This window comes from Convolutriloba macropyga, chromosome 15, assembly GCF_964194025.1.
Source record: "Convolutriloba macropyga chromosome 15, txConMacr16.3, whole genome shotgun sequence".
Taxonomy (NCBI): Eukaryota; Metazoa; Xenacoelomorpha; order Acoela; family Convolutidae; genus Convolutriloba; species Convolutriloba macropyga.
This window is the reverse complement of record NC_134482.1, coordinates 1,214,635-1,236,615: the sequence shown is the minus strand read 5'-3', so window position 1 is coordinate 1,236,615 and position 21,981 is coordinate 1,214,635. Positions and strand designations below refer to the sequence as shown.

At 34.3% G+C, this 21,981-nt stretch overlaps 3 protein-coding genes across 5 annotated transcripts in view; 2 read left to right on the top strand and 1 right to left on the bottom strand.

The window, feature by feature from the left end:
* The window catches only part of LOC142354358 (uncharacterized), a 406,219-nt gene that overhangs the window by 359,925 nt on the left and 24,313 nt on the right, over positions 1–21,981 (bottom strand). The window lies entirely within an intron of this gene.
* Positions 1,309–3,762, top strand: LOC142353974 (uncharacterized). 3 transcript variants are annotated; one of them, XM_075406215.1, is made up of 3 exons: positions 1,309–1,370; positions 2,192–2,439; positions 3,395–3,762. In XM_075406215.1, exons 1-3 carry the CDS (start codon positions 1,361–1,363, stop codon positions 3,599–3,601), a joined length of 465 nt encoding a protein of 154 aa, XP_075262330.1. In that variant the 5' UTR covers positions 1,309–1,360; the 3' UTR covers positions 3,602–3,762. The 3 variants fall into 3 exon arrangements, with proteins under 3 accessions (XP_075262330.1, XP_075262329.1, XP_075262328.1); XM_075406214.1 differs by lacking the exon at positions 1,309–1,370 and adding an exon at positions 1,545–2,006; XM_075406213.1 differs by lacking the exon at positions 1,309–1,370 and having other exon boundaries at positions 2,023–2,439.
* LOC142354640 (uncharacterized) lies at positions 19,643–21,970 on the top strand. The gene is made up of 2 exons (XM_075406976.1): positions 19,643–20,387; positions 21,651–21,970. The coding sequence occupies exons 1-2, from the start codon at positions 20,207–20,209 to the stop codon at positions 21,968–21,970; spliced, it is 501 nt and encodes a 166-aa protein (XP_075263091.1). The 5' UTR covers positions 19,643–20,206.

Below are 21,981 nucleotides of genomic sequence, written 5' to 3'. Positions count from 1 at the left end.
ATTTCGCTAGCTTAGGCTGAGTGCTTATCTTCAATTATGAGGTGGTGACAAGAATGTGGGGTGGGCCAGGAAAAAATAACACGGGACAAAAAGGGAGGTATCCACCCCTTATTTTTTTTCACAGAGATTACGCCTATACGAGCAGTGCGAGAGGGGGCCAAACTTTAAAAACTGCCCTTGGACCTATAAATTTATGAAGCTTCAACATTTTCAGGGAATAGCTAGTAGGGACAGACTAGTAAGGCTCTGAGAGAACTGCTCAGTGACTTGATGACTTCAGGGTTGACCAGTTTATTTCGCTAGTAGTAATAGGAGTGCTGTGTATCAATACTAGGGAGAAGGGGGGGGGTCCACGGTGTGTAAAAAAACGATCACCTCTAAACGTTTACTTGTAAATATATCCGCCTAAAATTTTCCTGAAAAGCGCTTGGGCGCGATGGGACATTATATGAAGACGAACTCGAAACAAGCGTTTGGAAGAAATCCATTTGGCAAGATCATTTCACAAATTGTAGTTGCAGTAAACAGACGTTAGCTAAAATTGACATGCTCTTTAAATGAATAACCGCGTTACGAGAGATGAAATTGATGGGGGTATTACAAACTTGGTTTTTGCTGAAGGAAACCGAGAGAGACCCCCATGGCGTTGCTGTTCCAATACCGTAGTCTCTCGATCAGAGATCATCAAATTTTCGGCCAAAACTGAGGGGTCGCTTTTTACACACCGTGGACCCCCTAGTATTGATACACAACACTCTATTACTACTCCCGCTGCTCAATACGAAAAGACACGCAAATTCATTACACAATCAAAAAGAAAAAATTAATCTGAGGCAATTTCAGCAGTATCTTGATTAGAAGTTCTCAAATGCCAGTGAGATCCTTTTCGGCCAAAATTCAGTTGTCTAGAACAAACCATACCTCAGAAGTGAAGCTTTCAAATTATTTAAGTAATAAATCCGACCCCGAGATTATTAGCTGTCTAGGAGAACCGATGATTGATAAGCTCTTTAATATTCGAGCCATAAAACTACTATTTCATGCTGAAACCACTGTTAATTTTTTCGGCTAAGGTTCAAGTTAGAACACTGTGTTATTACTCCAGTGAGTCATAAAAAAAAATCAGCGATAATGTTAAACGTCACTAATCACGCCATAGTTGTCAACACCTAAAAAATTGAAAGCTGACTTGGAAGTACTGGCTTTCATCGCTGTTGTATCATTTAATCGATCAATTCAATTATTTGATACAATCGGGGAGTGCATATTTGACGTCACACAAAAACGACATTTGATCACACGCATTCAATAACAATTACAGTCAAACTTGCAAAACTTTGAAAAAGAATGGCTTTAAATTATGACTAATAGTAAGTAATACTAATGGTTCTGCCTTTCGGTTCGTTTTCGAGCGCCACCAAATCAATCCCGTTTTTACATGACATCATCGTAACACAACATGCTAGAGAAAATATTTTTGGCCCCGTCGCAAGTAAAGTACACTACGAGAGATGGTTCTTTACAATGATGTAATTATATCAACATAATGGCGCAAAAGTTACCAGAATCTAAGTTGCGCTTACAGCTTGTCTTGAAGAAGTGAAATCAACAGCAGCGAATTAAGACCACTGACTACCGCAATCACCAAAACATTATTTTATGACTGTTTCAACGAATACTGCTTTAATGGATTATATCTATGTTATTTTTGAGAGCTCACACCATCGATTGTGTTCGAAGTAATAACCATTATGGCAATGGTAATTCAATAAAACTACCAGCTAACTATCATAAACAGTAGTGATTAATACAACAAGCTTGGTAAACAATTCGAAAGAAAGTCAGATTAACTTTTAAGTTCTAGCTCAATTAAGCAAAGAAATCGTCTGTATAAATTAAAACAACTTAAAAAGTGACGTTTATCTGATGATAATGTCAGGTGTAAACTTTCGCAGTTTTTGCGTGAAACGATCAACTTCATTCAATATTGCGAATGGAGCGAACAGGTAACTTTTATTTTTCATTTAACACCTAAAAACAAACAAAAACAGCGGCATAAAAAGCCTCCAAGAAAATATTTAGCCCAAAATATCTTTAACAATAGCCCAACATTTTTTAGCACCGATAACCGGTTCAAAAATGTGTAAACTTAATAATTTCCAGTTAATAATTCAAACTTTTGTTATGTTAGGAGCTGCACTCAAAACAGCAGTGGCTTTTACTAGTCAATCAACTAACGCGCACTGCTCTGAAACCAGAAAATTTGTGAAGGATCTGAACAACTCTTACAAACATGGAAAATATTTGGAAGTCGAGAAACAGCTATTGAAACGAAGTGGGCTTCTGTTACACCCTGAGTTCCAATCTAGGCTGGGCAGCCATGTCGAGTGCATAAATGGAATTAAACACCCAAAATGCTCGCAAGTTTATTGCTTTCAGGTAAGAATCATAATAATCTTCAAAAAATTTTTGAAATCATTTAAGAAACAACTCAAGCACTCAATTTTCAAAATATTGACTTGCAGCATTTGCGAATTAAAATCTGTGAACAATTATAACAAAATTCAAGAGCTTTTTCAAAACGGGCTGATATCAAAGGTAATATAGCGAGTACAGTTTCACAAAAGGTGCTGTTACGATATATTAAATTGAGACAATTTTTGACCTATTTTGAAGTTGAGGGAACTGAAATGCATTTCCTTCTGCAAGCTTCGCTCATTGCCTAACAGGCATTTTACACAAATTTACTATAGGTGACACCAGGAAAATATAATACCAAAACTTAACAAGTGATTAAATTTTCCTTAAATTTAAAATCAAAAGTTTGGTTAAAAATTCAAATTCATCAGCTACTCACGTTGTTATTTTTTCCTGCTTTCTGTAGAACTTTTGCTACTTGTGTCAGATTTTGGTGCTTTTCGCATGTACATTCTCTTCAAATATACCTTTTAAAAGTTTATACCAATTTTCCTATACTTCTGCCATTATCATTATTTTCATTTGTAAAAAAAAGTTCTACATTAGGTTTAAGTTTAAAACGGTATGATATGCTTAATCAAAACGCACAAGGAATATAGCAACAAACTTTGGCTGATTTGAACAACTATCTCATGAACCAAGTTAATACGGATTTTGTTCTTTTCAGCTAATTTCTCACGGCACTTTTTAAATTGATAGATATTTGCTGTTAATTTTTACTGTACTTAAATAGTGATGCACAAAAAAAACATATTTTGCATCGCCTATATCTTATCACAATTCAAGTCACGAAAAAGTTCGAAAAATAGAATGTAAATATTACTTATGACTGGTAAAACTATGAACAGCTTGTTATTAGATGTTTTCTTGTTCCAAAAATGTGAAAATATAATTGATCTGATCCTTATTGTTTTAGGTTGACAAAATGGGTGATCATTTGCAAATAGAGACCTCGTCCAAAAACGTGGCAGTTATAATCCCCCAAAACACCACAATTTGCGAGAGTGTGTGGCAACAGATAGAAGTAGAAATCTGTGGATCAGAACAGGAGCTCATTTATCTCCCAACTAGTGTCCAAATTAGACCAGAACATTCAGCCAATCAGACAACGAGAACTCAATAATTACAAAAAAGCTAAAAATATATACGTAGCAGTATATTAGTTTACAATATTGCTTGTACAATTTGTCTATATTTGCAGTAAATATTATAGCTTTAATGTTTACGTTAACCATTGTCTTTATATTTCAAAAACAGCACAAATTTTCTTGATATAATTTAAAAAAACACAAAACAGTTATTGTAGCATCACTTTGAAGCTATCAAGCCTAGCCAACCAAAAGTTTCATAAGTACACAAAAAAGTTGCAAAAAATTTCGAGATATAAAAAAAGTTCGTCCGAAACATGTGCACACGTCTCACCATCTTATCGTTTTTCGATAACCAAAAGCAAAAAAAGTTTTAAGCAACAAACTGAGAATGACGAAACGTAAAATCTGAAAGCATGGAAAGCGCTCTTATTTCGAAGTTTTATAAGAAAACGAAATAGAAGGGTGTCAGACGTTGCCTATGAGTATCTTAAAACAGCAGACAGAATTGCCGCAAATTAGCTGCGACACCTTTGTGCAGCTACAGTAATAAAAACCCTCTTGACTAAAAAATTGAACAGCCCAAATATTTGTAGTCAAAGTAACTTAAATAGTTTTATTTCCAAAGTTAAAACATTCTCGATAAAGCTCGTTCGCATAATGCTCTGACCAATCTTATCCTTAAACAGCAGCTAATCTTAAACCAGAGAGGACTTTGAATCCCACAGTTTCTGAAAGTAAAGTCTATTGGAAAAACACAAGACATGACAGCAAAATTGCAGAAAACAGTGCAAAATGGGAGAAAACAGTGCAAAATGGGAGAAAACAGTGCAAAATGGGAGAAAACAGTGCAAAATGGGAGAAAACAGTGCAAAATTGCAGAAAACAGTGCAAAATAGATATCATTCTGAACTTTTACACCAAATTAGTGCTCAAGGCATTGCATCTTGACACGAAATTTTACCATCTACAGATAAGAAAACGTTCGCCAATTTATTCATGAATTAAAAATTATAATTTTTAAACTAAAGGTATTGTTTTCAAAGATTATAAAAAAGAGCAGTTCTTCAATTGTGTCCTCATAACTATGGCATCTCATAACAATGGCACCTGATAACTGAAAAAGACATTGAGCAAAATTAAAATAAATTTTAATACTTTAATGTTTATATGCTCGCAGTTTTTCTAATTGTGTCCCATAACTATGGCATCTGATATGCTCAAAGAGGAATAAATCAACGAAAACCGAAATATAGCTGTCAGATTGCCAAAAAATAGCGGCAATAGCTTAGTAGATTTGCAGTGTCAAACAAAAACAGTAAAAAAAGACAGACCAAAAAAACGTCTTTTCATTGAAGGCTGATATGTTATATTTTGATAAAAAATCTGGATAAGTTTTTGCTGCCTCTATTAGCTGCTTTCAAATAGCCTTCATTTAGAGTGACACACATCCATTTGACCTTATCTTTGAATTAAAGTAAATAAGTCTATTTCAAAGTGAGGAAGTCATTTTTGAGAGTGAGGTAAGTCAAGTGTGACCAAAAATTTAATCACGCGAATGAACGAAAACTCGCTCCACGAAGAGCAAAAAATAACGTCACACACGCACTCTGGTTAAAATTGCATGAATGAATGAACAAAAAGCAGATTTGAAGTGGTTGTGACGTCATATGGTCGTAACAAAAATCATGACGGTCGAAATAAAAAACATAGCAGGACAAGTCCTGATGTACAATTCAAAGAATTTCCATAGACTAAACAAAAATCTAGACCCAAAATGAAGTATAACTGAATTGGGAAAACTATTTCTAAACAAATCAGATCAAACAAAACAAAAAACTGAAAATCAATGTCAAAATGCCGCGTGTGAACGAAAAACGCGGAGAGAAATGGAAATTTGGCTCAAACAAAAAACTAGGCTTAAATGACCTATGAATGGATTGGGGAAAACCATATTAAAAAATCCTATCCAAAACAATTGAAAAAAAACGGTGAACAAAAATCCACTAGCGAGAAAGCGAATTTTTGTTCAAACACCGTTTTCTCACTCTACTCTAAAGTTAGAGCGAAAAAATTTCACGGCTCAAAACCAATTGCTTTTTCACTCCATTTCCTTTTTCGGCGTGACGAAAAACATAATTGGCAGATTGCCAGAAAATAGCCGCAAAAGCTCTGTAGATCTGCAATCTCAAAAAAACGGTAAAAGACTGACCAAAAAATTCGTCTTTTCATTGAAGGCTGATATGTTATATTTTGATTAAAAATCTGTATAAATTTTCGCTGCCTCTAATAGCTGCTTTTAAATAACCTTCATTTAGAGTCACACGCACTCATTTGACCTTATCTCTTTGAATTATAGTAAAGAGAAGCCAATTTTAGAGTCAGGAAGTCATTTTTGAGAGTGAGGTAAGTCAAGTGTGACCAAAAAGTTAATCACGCAAATGGACAAAAAAATTGCTCCACTAAGAGCGGAAAATGACGTCACACATGCACTTCAGTTGAAATTGCGTGACCGAATGCACAAAAAGCAGATTTGAAGTGGTTGTGACGTCATATGGTCGTAAAATCGCGACGACGAAATAAAAAACCGAAAGAAGGCCAATAATAGCCCCAGCTAGCGCTGTGCGGCTATTAATCACTACTCCAATTTGACTTCAAAAATCATGAAAATGTGTGAACAGATCTTTAAAAAAAGAAAAAAGACAGCGCCCTAATACAATTCAAATTCTCTGAATTGTAAAAAGTCTTTGAATTGTAAAAAATCAAGCGAAGGCCAATAATAGCCCCAGCTATTGCTGTGCGGCTATTAAAGAGACATTGAGCAAAATTAAATTTACATTTCACATCAATTGTATTGCACATCAATTAACAAATACCAACAGCGCAACAAAATCTTCTTGAAAAATTAGAAAAAGAATGCCATTTTTATATCTTTAGACATAGTAGTTAACAAAAACCCGAAAAAATGTTTCCGAACATTTATTGAAAACCTTAATGGAAGATCTGTTTCAATAAATTAAACAAGACAACAAACATCGCTTAAACCACAAAACATCTACAAATGACAAATAAATCCACATTCGGGATCTCAGAAGCAAATCTATTTTGAACAATTTTTGTCTGATTATGCTACAGGCACATCAATGCGTCATAATTGTTAATATATACAGTAGTTCTTCTTGTCTGTCAAACAAAACAAACTGACATGCCAAAAGATAATTCACAAAACTTTGAACTTCATTTTCTCTCTAGGACATTTATTGCATTTAATTCAACTTCAAGTTCTTCGTATTGTTACCCTGCTTTACATGGACTTATTTTTCAACGATCGTCATAACCTTACTGATTTCAGCAAAGTGAAAAAATTGATAGTACGAAACATTTGGACCAACATAGTACCAACATTCGGACCTTGAAGTTTTCTCAAACTAAAAGTAAAACATGCCTATATTTTTGATGGAAGCTTTTCATTACACCTATAGTTTTCTCAAAAACACTTCAAAATTTTATACAACACAAACGCATTTTGGCAAAACTTTGCAATTCTTATCATTATAATTTTAAAATTAAGTTTTACGTTACGTTAGCCTTTATGGCGCCTTTTTCCCAACAAAGAGTTTAAATGAGAATATTTGACATGATGCAAATGCAACCAAGAGTGAAACGCGACAAAAAATGTCAACATAACTTTGAACCCTCAGAAAGAAGCATTGTGCGAACATTCAAAATTTTTCAGGCTGCTGTAAATATCTTCACGGCCTCTGTTTTTACAGAATAAGGACAAAAAAGGCTAAAACTGGCTTAGATGACGTCAATTAATCCAAAATTTAGTTAAATGAAGTGAATTGCAGTGTCAAACAAAAACAGTAAAAAAAGACAGACCAAAAAAACGTCTTTTCATTGAAGGCTGATATGTTATATTTTGATAAAAAAATCTGTATAAGTTTTTGCTGCCTCTATTAGCTGCTTTCAAATAGCCTTCATTTGGAGTAACACACATCCATTTGACCATATCTCTTTGAATTGAAGTAAATAAGTCTAATTCAAAGTGAGGAAGTCATTTTTGAGAGTGAGGTAAGTCAAGTGTGACCAAAAAGTTAATCACGCAAATGGACAAAAAAATCGCTCCACTAAGAGCGAAAAATGACGTCACACACGCACTTCAGTTGAAATTGCGTGACCGAATGCACAAAAAGCAGATTTGAAGTGGTTGTGACGTCATATGGTCGTAAAATCGCGACGACGAAATAAAAAACCGAAAGAAGGCCAATAATAGCCCCAGCTAGCGCTGTGCGGCTATTAATCACTACTCCAATTTGACTTCAAAAATCATGAAAATGTGTGAACAGATCTTTAAAAAAAGAAAAAAGACAGCGCCCTAATACAATTCAAATTCTCTGAATTGTAAAAACTCTTTGAATTGTAAAAAAGCAAGCGAAGGCCAATAATAGCCCCAGCTATTGCTGTGCGGCTATTAAAGAGACATTGAGCAAAATTAAATGTACATTTCACATCAATTGTATTGCACATCAATTAACAAATACTAACAGCGCAAAAAAATCTTTTTGAAAAATTAGAAAAAGAATGCCATTTTTATATCTTTAGACATAGTAGTTAACAAAAACCCGAAAAAATGTTTCCGAACATTTATTGAAAACCTTAATGGAAGATCTGTTTCAATAAATTAAACAAGACAACAAACATCGCTTAAACCACAAAACATCTACAAATGACAAATAAATCCACATTCGGGATCTCAGAAGCAAATCTATTTTGAACAATTTTTGTCTGATTATGCTACAGGCACATCAATGCGTCATAATTGTTAATATATACAGTAGTTCTTCTTGTCTGTCAAACAAAACAAACTGACATGCCAAAAGATAATTCACAAAACTTTGAACTTCATTTTCTCTCTAGGACATTTATTGCATTTAATTCAACTTCAAGTTCTTCGTATTGTTACCCTGCTTTACATGGACTTATTTTTCAACGATCGTCATAACCTTACTGATTTCAGCAAAGTGAAAAAATTGATAGTACGAAACATTTGGACCAACATAGTACCAACATTCGGACCTTGAAGTTTTCTCAAACTAAAAGTAAAACATGCCTATATTTTTGATGGAAGCTTTTCATTACACCTATAGTTTTCTCAAAAACACTTCAAAATTTTATACAACACAAACGCATTTTGGCAAAACTTTGCAATTCTTATCATTATAATTTTAAAATTAAGTTTTACGTTACGTTAGCCTTTATGGCGCCTTTTTCCCAACAAAGAGTTTAAATGAGAATATTTGACATGATGCAAATGCAACCAAGAGTGAAACGTGACAAAAAATGTCAACATAACTTTGAACCCTCAGAGGGAAGCAGTCTGCGAACATTCAAAATTTTTCAGGCTGCTGTAAATATCTTCACGGCCTCTGTTTTTACAGAATAAGGACAAAAAAGGCTGAAACTGGCTTAGATGACGTCAATTAATCCAAAATTTAGTTAAATGAAGTGAATTGCAGTGTCAAACAAAAACAGTAAAAAAAGACAGACCAAAAAAACGTCTTTTCATTGAAGGATGATATGTTATATTTTGATAAAAAATCTGTATAAGTGTTTGCTGCCTCTATTAGCTGCTTTCAAATAGCCTTCATTTGCAGTGACACACATCCATTTGACCTTATCTCTTTGAATTGAAGTAAATAAGTCTAATTCAAAGTGAGGAAGTCATTTTTGAGAGTGAGGTAAGTCAAGTGTGACCAAAAATTTAATCACGCGAATGAACAAAAACTCGCTCCACGAAGAGCAAAAAATAACGTCACACACGCACTCTGGTTAAAAATGCAAGAAATCATGAACAAAAAGCAGATTTGAAGTGACACATTCGATTGACCTTATCTCTTTGAATTAAAGTAAATAAGTCAAATAAGTCAAAAAAACTCAATTTCAAAGCCAGGAAGTTATTTTTGAGAGTGAGGTAAGTCACGTGTGAAAAAAAAATTAATCACGACTATGAACAAAAAAACATGCTCCACTAAGAGCAAAATATGAAGTCACGCACGCACTTATGTTGAAATTGCATGAACGAATGAACAAAAAGTGGTTGTGACGTCATATGGTCGTAACAAAAATCATGACGGTCGAAATAAAAAACATAGCAGGACAAGTCCTGATGTACAATTCAAAGAATTTCCATAGACTAAACAAAAGCTAGACCCAAAATGGAGTATAACTGAATTGGGAAAACTATTTCTAAACAAATCAGATCAAACAAAACAAAAAACTGAAAATCAATGTCAAAATGCCGCGTGTGAACGAAAAACGCGGAGAGAAATGGAAATTTGGCTCAAACAAAAAACTAGGCTAAAATGACCTATGACTGGATTGGGGAAAACCATATTAAAAAATCCTATCCAAAAAAATTGAAAAAAAACAGTGAAAATCAAAGTCAAATTGCCGCATGTGAACAAAAATCCACTAGCAAGAAAGCGAATTTGTGTTCAAACCCCGTTTTCTCACACTACTTTAAAGTTAGAGCGAAAAAATTTCACGCCTCAAAACCAATTGCTTCTTCGCTCCATTGCCTGTTTCGGCGTGACCAAAAACATAGTTGGCAGATTGCCAGATCTTTAAAAACAGATCTGTGAACAGATCTTTAAAAAAAGAAAAAAGACAGCGCCCTAATACAATTCAAATTCTCTGAATTGTAAAAACTCTTTGAATTGTAAAAAATCAAGCGAAGGCCAATAATAGCCCCAGCTATTGCTGTGCGGCTATTAAAGAGACATTGAGCAAAATTAAATGTACATTTCACATCAATTGTATTGCACATCAATTAACAAATACTAACAGCGCAAAAAAATCTTTTTGAAAAATTAGAAAAAGAATGCCATTTTTATATCTTTAGACATAGTAGTTAACAAAAACCCGAAAAAATGTTTCCGAACATTTATTGAAAACCTTAATGGAAGATCTGTTTCAATAAATTAAACAAGACAACAAACATCGCTTAAACCACAAAACATCTACAAATGACAAATAAATCCACATTCGGGATCTCAGAAGCAAATCTATTTTGAACAATTTTTGTCTGATTATGCTACAGGCACATCAATGCGTCATAATTGTTAATATATACAGTAGTTCTTCTTGTCTGTCAAACAAAACAAACTGACATGCCAAAAGATAATTCACAAAACTTTGAACTTCATTTTCTCTCTAGGACATTTATTGCATTTAATTCAACTTCAAGTTCTTCGTATTGTTACCCTGCTTTACATGGACTTATTTTTTAACGATCGTCATATGGTCGTAACAAAAATCATGACGGTCGAAATAAAAAACATAGCAGGACAAGTCCTGATGTACAATTCAAAGAATTTCCATAGACTAAACAAAAGCTAGACCCAAAATGGAGTATAACTGAATTGGGAAAACTATTTCTAAACAAATCAGATCAAACAAAACAAAAAACTGAAAATCAATGTCAAAATGCCGCGTGTGAACGAAAAACGCGGAGAGAAATGGAAATTTGGCTCAAACAAAAAACTAGGCTAAAATGACCTATGACTGGATTGGGGAAAACCATATTAAAAAATCCTATCCAAAAAAATTGAAAAAAAAAACAGTGAAAATCAAAGTCAAATTGCCGCATGTGAACAAAAATCCACTAGCAAGAAAGCGAATTTGTGTTCAAACCCCGTTTTCTCACACTACTTTAAAGTTAGAGCGAAAAAATTTCACGCCTCAAAACCAATTGCTTCTTCGCTCCATTGCCTGTTTCGGCGTGACCAAAAACATAGTTGGCAGATTGCCAGAAAATAGCCGCAATAGCTTCGTAGATCTGCGATCTGAAAAAAACGGTAAAAGACTGACCAAAAAATTCGTCTTTTCATTGAAGGATGATATGTTATATTTTGATTAAAAATCTGTATAAATTTTTGCTGCCTCTATTAGCTGCTTTCAAATAGCCTTCATTTAGAGTGACACACAACCATTTGACCATATCTCTTTGAATTAAAGTAAATAAGTCTATTTCAAAGTGAGGAAGTCATTTTTGAGAGTGAGGTAAGTCAAGTGTGACCAAAAATTTAATCACGCAAATGAACGAAAACTCGCTCCACGAAGAGCAAAAAATAACGTCACACACGCACTCTGGTTAAAATTGCATGAATGAATGAACAAAAAGCAGATTTGAAGTGGTTGTGACGTCGTATGGTCGCAACAAAAATCATGACGGTCGATATAAAAAGACATAGCAGGACAAGTCCTGATGTACAATTCAAAGAGTTTTCATAGACTAAACAAAAAGCTAGACCCAAAACGGAGTATAATTGAATTGGGAAAACTATTTCTAAACAAATCAGATCAAACAAAACAAAAAAACTGAAAATCAATGTCAAAATGCCGCGTGTGAACGAAAAACGCGTGAGAGAAAGGGAAATTTGGCTCAAACAAAAAACTAGGCTAAAATGACCTATGAATGGATTGGGGAAAACCATATTAAAAAAATCCTATCCAAAAAAATTGAAAAAAAAAAACAGTGAACAAAAATCCACTAGCGAGAAAGCGAATTTTTGTTCAAACACCGTTTTCTCACTCTAAAGTTAGCGAAAAAATTTCACGCCTCAAAACCAATTGCTTTTTCACTCCATTTCCTGTTTCGGCGTGACGAAAAACATAATTGGCAGATTGCCAGAAAATAGCCGCAATAGCTTTGTAGATCTGCAATCTCAAAAAAACGGTAAAAGACTGACCAAAAAATTCGTCTTTTCATTGAAGGCTGATATGTTTTATTTTGATTAAAAATCTGTATAAATTTTTGCTGCCTCTAATAGCTGCTTTTAAATAACCTTCATTTAGAGTCACACGCGCTCATTTGACCTTATCTCTTTGAATTATAGTTAAGAGAAGCCAATATTAGAGTCAGGAAGTCATTTTTGAGAGTGAGGTAAGTCAAGTGTGACCAAAAAGTTAATCACGCAAATGGACAAAAAATCGCTCCACTAAGAAATGACGTCACACACGCACTTCAGTTGAAATTGCGTGACCGAATGCACAAAAAGCAGATTTGAAGTGGTTGTGACGTCATATGGTCGTAAAATCGCGACGAAATAAAAAACCGAAAGAAGACCAATAATAGCCCCAGCTAGCGCTGTGCGGCTATTAATCACTACTCCAATTTGACTTCAAAAATCATGAAAATGTGTGAACAGATCTTTAAAAAAAGAAAAAAGACAGCGCCCCAATACAATTCAAATTCTCTGAATTGTAAAAACTCTTTGAATTGTAAAAAATCAAGCGAAGGCCAATAATAGCCCCAGCTATTGCTGTGCGGCTATTAAAGAGACATTGGGCAAAATTAAATGTACATTTCACATCAATTGTAATGCACATCAATTAACAAATACCAACAGCGCAAAAAAATCTTTTTGAAAAATTAGAAAAAGAATGCCATTTTTATATCTTTAGACATAGTAGTTAACAAAAACCCGAAAAAATGTTTCCGAACATTTATTGAAAACCTTAATGGAAGATCTGTTTCAATAAATTAAACAAGACAACAAACATCGCTTAAACCACAAAACATCTACAAATGACAAATAAATCCACATTCGGGATCTCAGAAGCAAATCTATTTTGAACAATTTTTGTCTGATTATGCTACAGGCACATCAATGCGTCATAATTGTTAATATATACAGTAGTTCTTCTTGTCTGTCAAACAAAACAAACTGACATGCCAAAAGATAATTCACAAAATTTTGAACTTAATTTTGTCTCTAGGACATTTATTGCATTTAATTCAACTTCAAGTTCTTCGTATTGTTACCCTGCTTTACATGGACTTATTTTTCAACGATCGTCATAACCTTACTGATTTCAGCAAAGTGAAAAAATTGATAGTACGAAACATTTGGACCAACATAGTACCAACATTCGGACCTAGAAGTTTTCTCAAAGTAAAAGTAAAACATGCCTATATTTTTGATGGAAGCTTTTCATTACACCTATAGTTTTCTCAAATACACTTCAAAATTTTATACAACACAAATGCAATTTGGCAAAACTTTGCAATTCTTATCATTGTAATTTTAAAATTAAGAAGTTTTACGTTACGTTAGCCTTTATGGCGCCTTTTTCCCAACAAAGAGTTTAAATGAGAATATTTGACATGATGCAAATGCAACCAAGAATGAAACGCAACAAAAAATGTCAACATAACTTTGAACCCTCAGAGGGAAGCATTCTGCAAACATTCAAAATTTTTCAGGCTGCATAAATATGTTCACGGCCTCTGTTTTTACAGAATAAGGACAAAAAAGGCTGAAACTGGCTTAGATGACGTCAATTAATCCAAAATTTAGTTAAACGAAGTGAATTGCAGTGTCAAACAAAAACAGTAAAAGACAGACCAAAAAAACGTCTTTTCATTGAAGGCTGATATGTTATATTTTGATAAAAAAAATCTGTATAAGTTTTTTCTGCCTCTATTAGCTGATTTCAAATAGCCTTCATTTAGAGTGACACACATCCATTTGACCCTATCTCTTTGAATTATAGTTAAGAGAAGCCAATTTTAGAGTCAGGAAGTCATTTTTGAGAGTGAGGTAAGTCAAGTGTGACCAAAAATTTAATCACGCGAATGAACGAAAACTCGCTCCATGGAGAGCAAAAATAACGTCACACACGCACTCTGGTTAAAAATGCAAGCAATAATGAACAAAAAGCAGATTTGAAGTGACACATTCACTTGACCTTATCTCTTTGAATTAAAGTAAATAAGTCAAATAAGTCAAAAAGTCAATTTCAAAGCCAGGAAGATATTTTTGAGAGTGAGGTAAGTCACGTGTGAAAAAAAATTTAATCACGACAATGAACAAAACAACGTGCTCCACTAAGAGCGAAATATGCAGTCACGCACGCACTTATGTTGAAATTGCATGAACGAATGAACAAAAAGTGGTTGTGACGTCATATGGTCGTAACAAAAATCATGACGGTCGAAATAAAAAAACATAGCAGGACAAGTCCTGATGTACAATTCAAAGAATTTTCATAGACTAAACAAAAAGCTAGACCCAAAACAGAATATAACTGAATTGGGAAAACTATTTCTAAACAAATCAGATCAAACAAAACAAAAAAACTGAAAATCAATGCCAAAATGCCGCGTGTGAACGAAAAACGCGTGAGAGAAATGGAAATTTGGCTCAAACAAAAAACTAGGCTAAAATGACCTATGAATGGATTGGGGAAAACTATATTAAAAAATCCTATCCAAAAAAATTGAAAAAAAAAACAGTGAAAATCAAAGTCAAATTGCCGCATGTGAACAAAAATCCACTAGCAAGAAAGCGAATTTTTGTTCAAACCCCGTTTTCTCACTCTACTTTAAAGTTAGAGCGAAAAAATTTCACGCCTCAAAACCAATTGCTTCTTCGCTCCATTTCCTGTTTCGGCGTGATCAAAAACATAGTTGGCAGATTGCCAGAAAATAGCCGCAATAGCTTCGTAGATCTGCGATCTCAAAAAAACGGTAAAAGACTGACCAAAAAATTCGTCTTTTCATTGACGGCTGATATGTTATATTTTGATTAAAAATCTGTATAAATTTTTGATGCCTCTATTAGCTGCTTTCAAATAGCCTTCATTTAGAGTGACACACATCCATTTGACCTTATCTCTTTGAATTATAGTTAAGAGAAGCCAATTTTAGAGTCAGGAAGTCATTTTTGAGAGTGAGGTAAGTCAAGTGTGACCAATAATTTAATCACGCGAATGAACGAAAACTCGCTCCACGGAGAGCAAAAAATAACGTCACACACGCACTCTGGTTAATTTTGCATGAATGAATGAACAAAAAGCAGATTTGAAGTGGTTGTGACGTCATATGGTCGTAACAAAAATCATGACGGTCGAAATAAAAAAACATAGCAGGACAAGTCCTGATGTACAATTCAAAGAATTTTCATAGACTAAACAAAAAGCTAGACCCAAAACAGAATATAACTGAATTGGGAAAACTATTTCTAAACAAATCAGATCAAACAAAACAAAAAAACTGAAAATCAATGTCAAAATGCCGCGTGTGAACGAAAAACGCGTGAGAGAAATGGAAATTTGGCTCAAACAAAAAACTAGGCTAAAATGACCTATGAATGGATTGGGGAAAACTATATTAAAAAATCCTATCAAAAAAAATTGAAAAAAAAACAGTGAAAATCAAAGTCAAATTGCCGCATGTGAACAAAAATCCACTAGCAAGAAAGCGAATTTTTGTTCAAACCCCGTTTTCTCACTCTACTTTAAAGTTAGAGCGAAAAAATTTCACGCCTCAAAACCAATTGCTTCTTCGCTCCATTTCCTGTTTCGGCGTGATCAAAAACATAGTTGGCAGATTGCCAGAAAATAGCCGCAATAGCTTCGTAGATCTGCGATCTCAAAAAAACGGTAAAAGACTGACCAAAAAATTCGTCTTTTCATTGACGGCTGATATGTTATATTTTGATTAAAAATCTGTATAAATTTTTGATGCCTCTATTAGCTGCTTTCAAATAGCCTTCAATTAGAGTGACACACATCCATTTGACCTTATCTCTTTGAATTATAGTTAAGAGAAGCCAATTTTAGAGTCAGGAAGTCAATTTTGAGAGTGAGGTAAGTCAAGTGTGACCAAAAATTTAATCACGCGAATGAACGAAAACTCGCTCCACGGAGAGCAAAAAATAACGTCACACACGCACTCTGGTTAAAATTGCATGAATGAATGAACAAAAAGCAGATTTGAAGTGGTTGTGACGTCATATGGTCGTAACAAAAATCATGACGGTCGAAATAAAAAAACATAGCAGGACAAGTCCTGATGTACAATTCAAAGAGTTTTCATAGACTAAACAAAAAGCTAGACCCAAAACGGAGTATAATTGAATTGGGAAAACTATTTCTAAACAAATCAGATCAAACAAAACAAAAAAACTGAAAATCAATGTCAAAATGCCGCGTGTGAACGAAAAACGCGTGTGAGAGAAATGGAAATTTGGCTCAAACAAAAAACTAGGCTCAAATGACCTATGAATGGATTGGGGAAAACCATATTAAAAAATCCTATCCAAAAAAATTGAAAAAAAACTGAACAAAAATCCACTAGCGAGAAAGCGAATTTTTGTTGAAACACCGTTTTCTCACTCTACTCTAAAGTTAGAGCGAAAAAATTTCACGCCTCAAAACCAATTGCTTTTTCACTCCATTTCCTTTTTCGGCGTGACGAAAAACATAATTGGCAGATTGCCAGAAAATAGCCGCAATAGCTTTGTAGATCTGCAATCTCAAAAAAACGGTAAAGGACTGACCAAAAAATTCGTCTTTTCATTGAAGGCTGATATGTTATATTTTGATTAAAAATCTGTATAAATTTTTGCTGCCTCTATTAGCTGCTCTTAAATAACCTTCATTTAGAGTGACACGCACTCATTTGACCTTATCTCTTTGAATTATAGCAAAGAGAAGCCAATTTTAGAGTCAGGAAGTCATTTTTGAGAGTGAGGTAAGTCAAGTGTGACCAAAAAGTTAATCACGCAAATGGACAAAAAAATCGCTCCACTAAGAGCGAAAAATGACGTCACACACGCACTTCAGTTGAAATTGCGTGACCGAATGCACAAAAAGCAGATTTGAAGTGGTTGTGACGTCATATGGTCGTAAAATCGCGACGACGAAATAAAAAACCGGAAGAAGGCCAATAATAGCCCCAGCTAGCGCTGTGCGGCTATTAATCACTACTCCAATTTGACTACAAAAATCATGAAAATGTGTGAACAGATCTTTAAAAAAAGAAAAAAGACAGCGCCCCAATACAATTCAAATTCTCTGAATTGTAAAAACTCTTTGAATTGTAAAAAATCAAGCGAAGGCCAATAATAGCCCCAGCTATTGCTGTGCGGCTATTAAAGAGACATTGGGCAAAATTAAATGTACATTTCACATCAATTGTATTGCACATCAATTAACAAATACCAACAGCGCAAAAAAATCTTTTTGAAAAATTAGAAAAAGAATGCCATTTTTATATCTTTAGACATAGTAGTTAACAAAAACCCGAAAAAATGTTTCCGAACATTTATTGAAAACCTTAATGGAAGATCTGTTTCAATAAATTAAACAAGACAACAAACATCGCTTAAACCACAAAACATCTACAAATGACAAATAAATCCACATTCGGGATCTCAGAAGCAAATCTATTTTGAACAATTTTTGTCTGATTATGCTACAGGCACATCAATGCGTCATAATTGTTAATATATACAGTAGTTCTTCTTGTCTGTCAAACAAAACAAACTGACATGCCAAAAGATAATTCACAAAATTTTGAACTTAATTTTGTCTCTAGGACATTTATTGCATTTAATTCAACTTCAAGTTCTTCGTATTGTTACCCTGCTTTACATGGACTTATTTTTCAACGATCGTCATAACCTTACTGATTTCAGCAAAGTGAAAAAATTGATAGTACGAAACATTTGGACCAACATAGTACCAACATTCGGACCTAGAAGTTTTCTCAAAGTAAAAGTAAAACATGCCTATATTTTTGATGGAAGCTTTTCATTACACCTATAGTTTTCTCAAAAACACTTCAAAATTTTATACAACACAAACGCATTTTGGCAAAACTTTGCAATTCTTATCATTATAATTTTAAAATTAAGTTTTACGTTACGTTAGCCTTTATGGCGCCTTTTTCCCAACAAAGAGTTTAAATGAGAATATTTGACATGATGCAAATGCAACCAAGAGTGAAACGCGACAAAAAATGTCAACATAACTTTGAACCCTCAGAGGGAAGCATTCTGCGAACATTCAAAATTTTTCAGGCTGCATAAATATGTTCACGGCCTCTGTTTTTACAGAATAAGGACAAAAAAGGCTGAAACTGGCTTAGATGACGTCAATTTATCCAAAATTTAGTTAAATCTACTCAGATTGTGTGCTTCCAATACAATTTTCCAAAAAACTGTCTTAGTTATTTTTTAAGTTTGAGGAGCGAAGCGAAACTTACTTTGGGAGCTTTAAGCCAGCATCAACTTCATTATGTATACATTAAAACCAAAAGAGTCGAAAACGAGGCCAATTTTTTTTTCTAAGGATCCTTAATCCACCATTTGTTTTCTTCTTTTTAGGCTTTTGGTTTCCAGCAATTGTTCATCAAGACATTAACCAGAACTCAGCATCTTGACAAAAGATAACTTGATTTGCTATTGAAGTCACCTTTGCCTATTCGCCCAAAATTTTCGATATTCGGATCCCAGTTTCAAAAAGCTGAGTTATTGCTCGCTCTGATACAGAGAGCGATAGCATTATACCAGTAGTCGATTTGAAAGTCCTAATTCAGTACAGTACAAATACTACTCAAGTTTTAAGTTAAGTAATATGAATCACAGCAGAGATCATAACGTCTTATTTCCTATCTTTTTTTCGGATTCACGAGCCATTGCCACAATTCTCGAAAAATTGGGATCTTTCACATAACAGCCCCTCACCCCCGCGCCACACACACAAACATGCGTACGCACACATACACGCACGCACACATACACACACAAATACATACCTCTCTCTCTCTCTCAATTACGATAAATATACTATAACGGGGACTATATTGGAAAAGACCCAAAAACTGTTAGTTATTTCAGCTGATGTGGTTTCCCGGCGTGTTTAGAAGAGATTCTTGGAGATCGGGTTTTATTATGGTATTACTTTCTCGGAGACGTTAAAAATTTGAGAACACTTCTCCAGGAAAAAGACAGCCTTACTTAAATTTGTTGATTTTTTTAAAAAATATTTGGACTAACAATAGTCTTCGGTCAAATTTGTCGGTAAAGCCTTAAATTAATTTTATTCTAATAGTTAATTTACGGCTAGAGTTTACTTTGTAAATTCGTGCATTGCAAAATCTTGCAGCCGAAAACTTATGTCAATTCGGCTCAATTCTTTTGCCTAAAATGGCAACAAAAGGCAAAAAAAACTGCTAATGTCAACACGTTAGACTAATTTCGCTAATAGAGATCATGGGGGCCTGTATCAATGACCAAAAAAGAGTGCGTAATCTGATACTTGACACAAAAGTGATGTAATTTTACAGCTTTCTCTCTTTTCAGTCAACAAAACAAGCATTTTATTTGATAAGTGTTGTGCAAGTGGTATTAACGTAAGTACTAAAAGGTATATTGAAAAATATTGTTAATTTTCAGCTCAAGTGTCGTTATTATGGCGACGACCGAAAGTATGAAGAAAAGATCAGACCCACTATCTCTCATAAACCTTTTTTGTTCACTCCCAGCTCAGTTGGAATCTTTTAAAAGATTTAAATTCAAAAAAATTAATCTTGATTCAGTCTAAATTTCCAATACGTTTACTCAATCGATCTAACCACCAAAAACTCACATTCAACATACTCGCTAAAAGAAACTCGCCGGTCAGAAATAAACCAGAACTCAGCATCTTGACAAAAGATAACTTGAAGTCAGAGAATTACCAGAACTCAGCCCCTTGAGAAGTCTTGTTAAGAAAACTCGACAGTCAGAAAATAACCAGAAACCATCTCAGTGGAGAAGAAACTCGCTCTACAATCTAAACGTGCAATGGATCTCGGATACTTGGTCAGGTTGCCCATTTGCAACCTCAACTTGATGGTTGTAATGCTATCGTGGCTGCTCAGTGTTTGCTTTGCAGTTCCTGTCGTTCAGGTCGTTAATACAGGCAACAACTGCACAGCCCCATTGAAGGAACTGGCTAACACATTGTGGGAAAGATACAACAAGGGTGAGTAAATATAAATTGATTGCCTAAACCATACCTAACATTCAATATCGGGCTAGGAAAATGGCTATCGCCACACAAAAGGTTGATGCCGGCTCTAACCCAATCATGTTGCCAAAACATCTCATTTGCTTGAACAATTCACTTGTTGGTTAAATCAATTCAACTCACTTGCTTAGTTACGTTTCAACATATAATCCCAAATTTTAATTTCAGTGTTGATTTTTGTCTCAGTTAATTGTTAAGGTGTGCTAGTTGTCTGAGAAAAAATTGATGCCATTGACGCGCAGACAAAAAAGGCTTGTTAGATTGACAACGTTTGTGTGCTTATGAATTAAATCAAATTAAGCCTTTTGGTCTGTCCGAGCCCAAAATACTCAATTACTGCGACTAGGGCCCAGCAAAGCTTAAAAAAATTTGATCGACATCGAAAGGAATGAGTACTCCGAAAGAGTTGAAAATAACATTGCATACAAAATATTAGCTGGATTCCAAAAATGTCTACTACTTTCTTTTCAGATAATTTCTTTTGTAATAGTTCAATTAAGCAGGTTTAAAAATTCTCAAATTCAAAGTCTCATTTCAGTGGGGTGTTTCATTGCCTCATTTCAGCGAGGCCCATCTTTAAGACAGCAATGGTAATTAGACTGCACCACATCTCCAACTAATCTCGATTTTTTCTGATAACTTTAATTAACAATACATTGAAAACAAATTTATTTTAGTTCTAAAATAATCAGCTTTTAGCATTTTTATAGAGATGATTTTATCACAACCAATTGAATAGAACATAATAAGCGCTAAAACTGATCAATTAAAAGCTTTTGCATAATAATTTTTTAAACCTATGCATTAAACGTGATGATAATTTCACGATTTACATATGCTCTCAGAAGAAAACAGCAGATATTGTGGTTGAATCCTGTTGATAATTTGTGTGCAATGTCTTTTTCTGACTCTTCTGAAACTCATTCCTTTCGATGTCGATCAAAAGTTTTTAAGCCTTGTGAAACCCGAGTTGCAGTAATCGAGAATTTAATGCAAGGACCAATTACCATCCACTCGATTTAATTAAATCGGTAATTAACAGTAATGTGTATATGGGCGGGTTACAGGTCCAGGGGAGGGGAGACGTATAATTTCTAAAATTTCTAAAATTTATTCACAGTATAATCAATCATTTGTTAAAAAATTCAAAAATTTACAGGGCCTCCCCTGCCCCTGTAAGCCCATATGCACATTACTATTAACGTGTATTTTTTTCAGAAAACAATCACTTAGAAGCTGCGAAGGAACTCATTCGCAGATACAACAGCGAAGCCAAACTAAGAGCCGATCACATTCAATTTAACCAAAAAAACGTGTCCGCAGAATGCACAGGCGAATATTATAGCTTTCCGATTACCAAACTCGGAGACGACTACGGATTCAAAGCAATCACAAATGTCACTTTGAAAATAAGGAAAGACGAGAAACCAAATGACATTTGCAAAACACAGTGGACTAAAATCCCAATTCAAGGATGCAATACCCACAGTGTCATTTACTTGCCAACAGGAATTACGTACAATCCAACGCTCTCCTGAAAAATGCATAC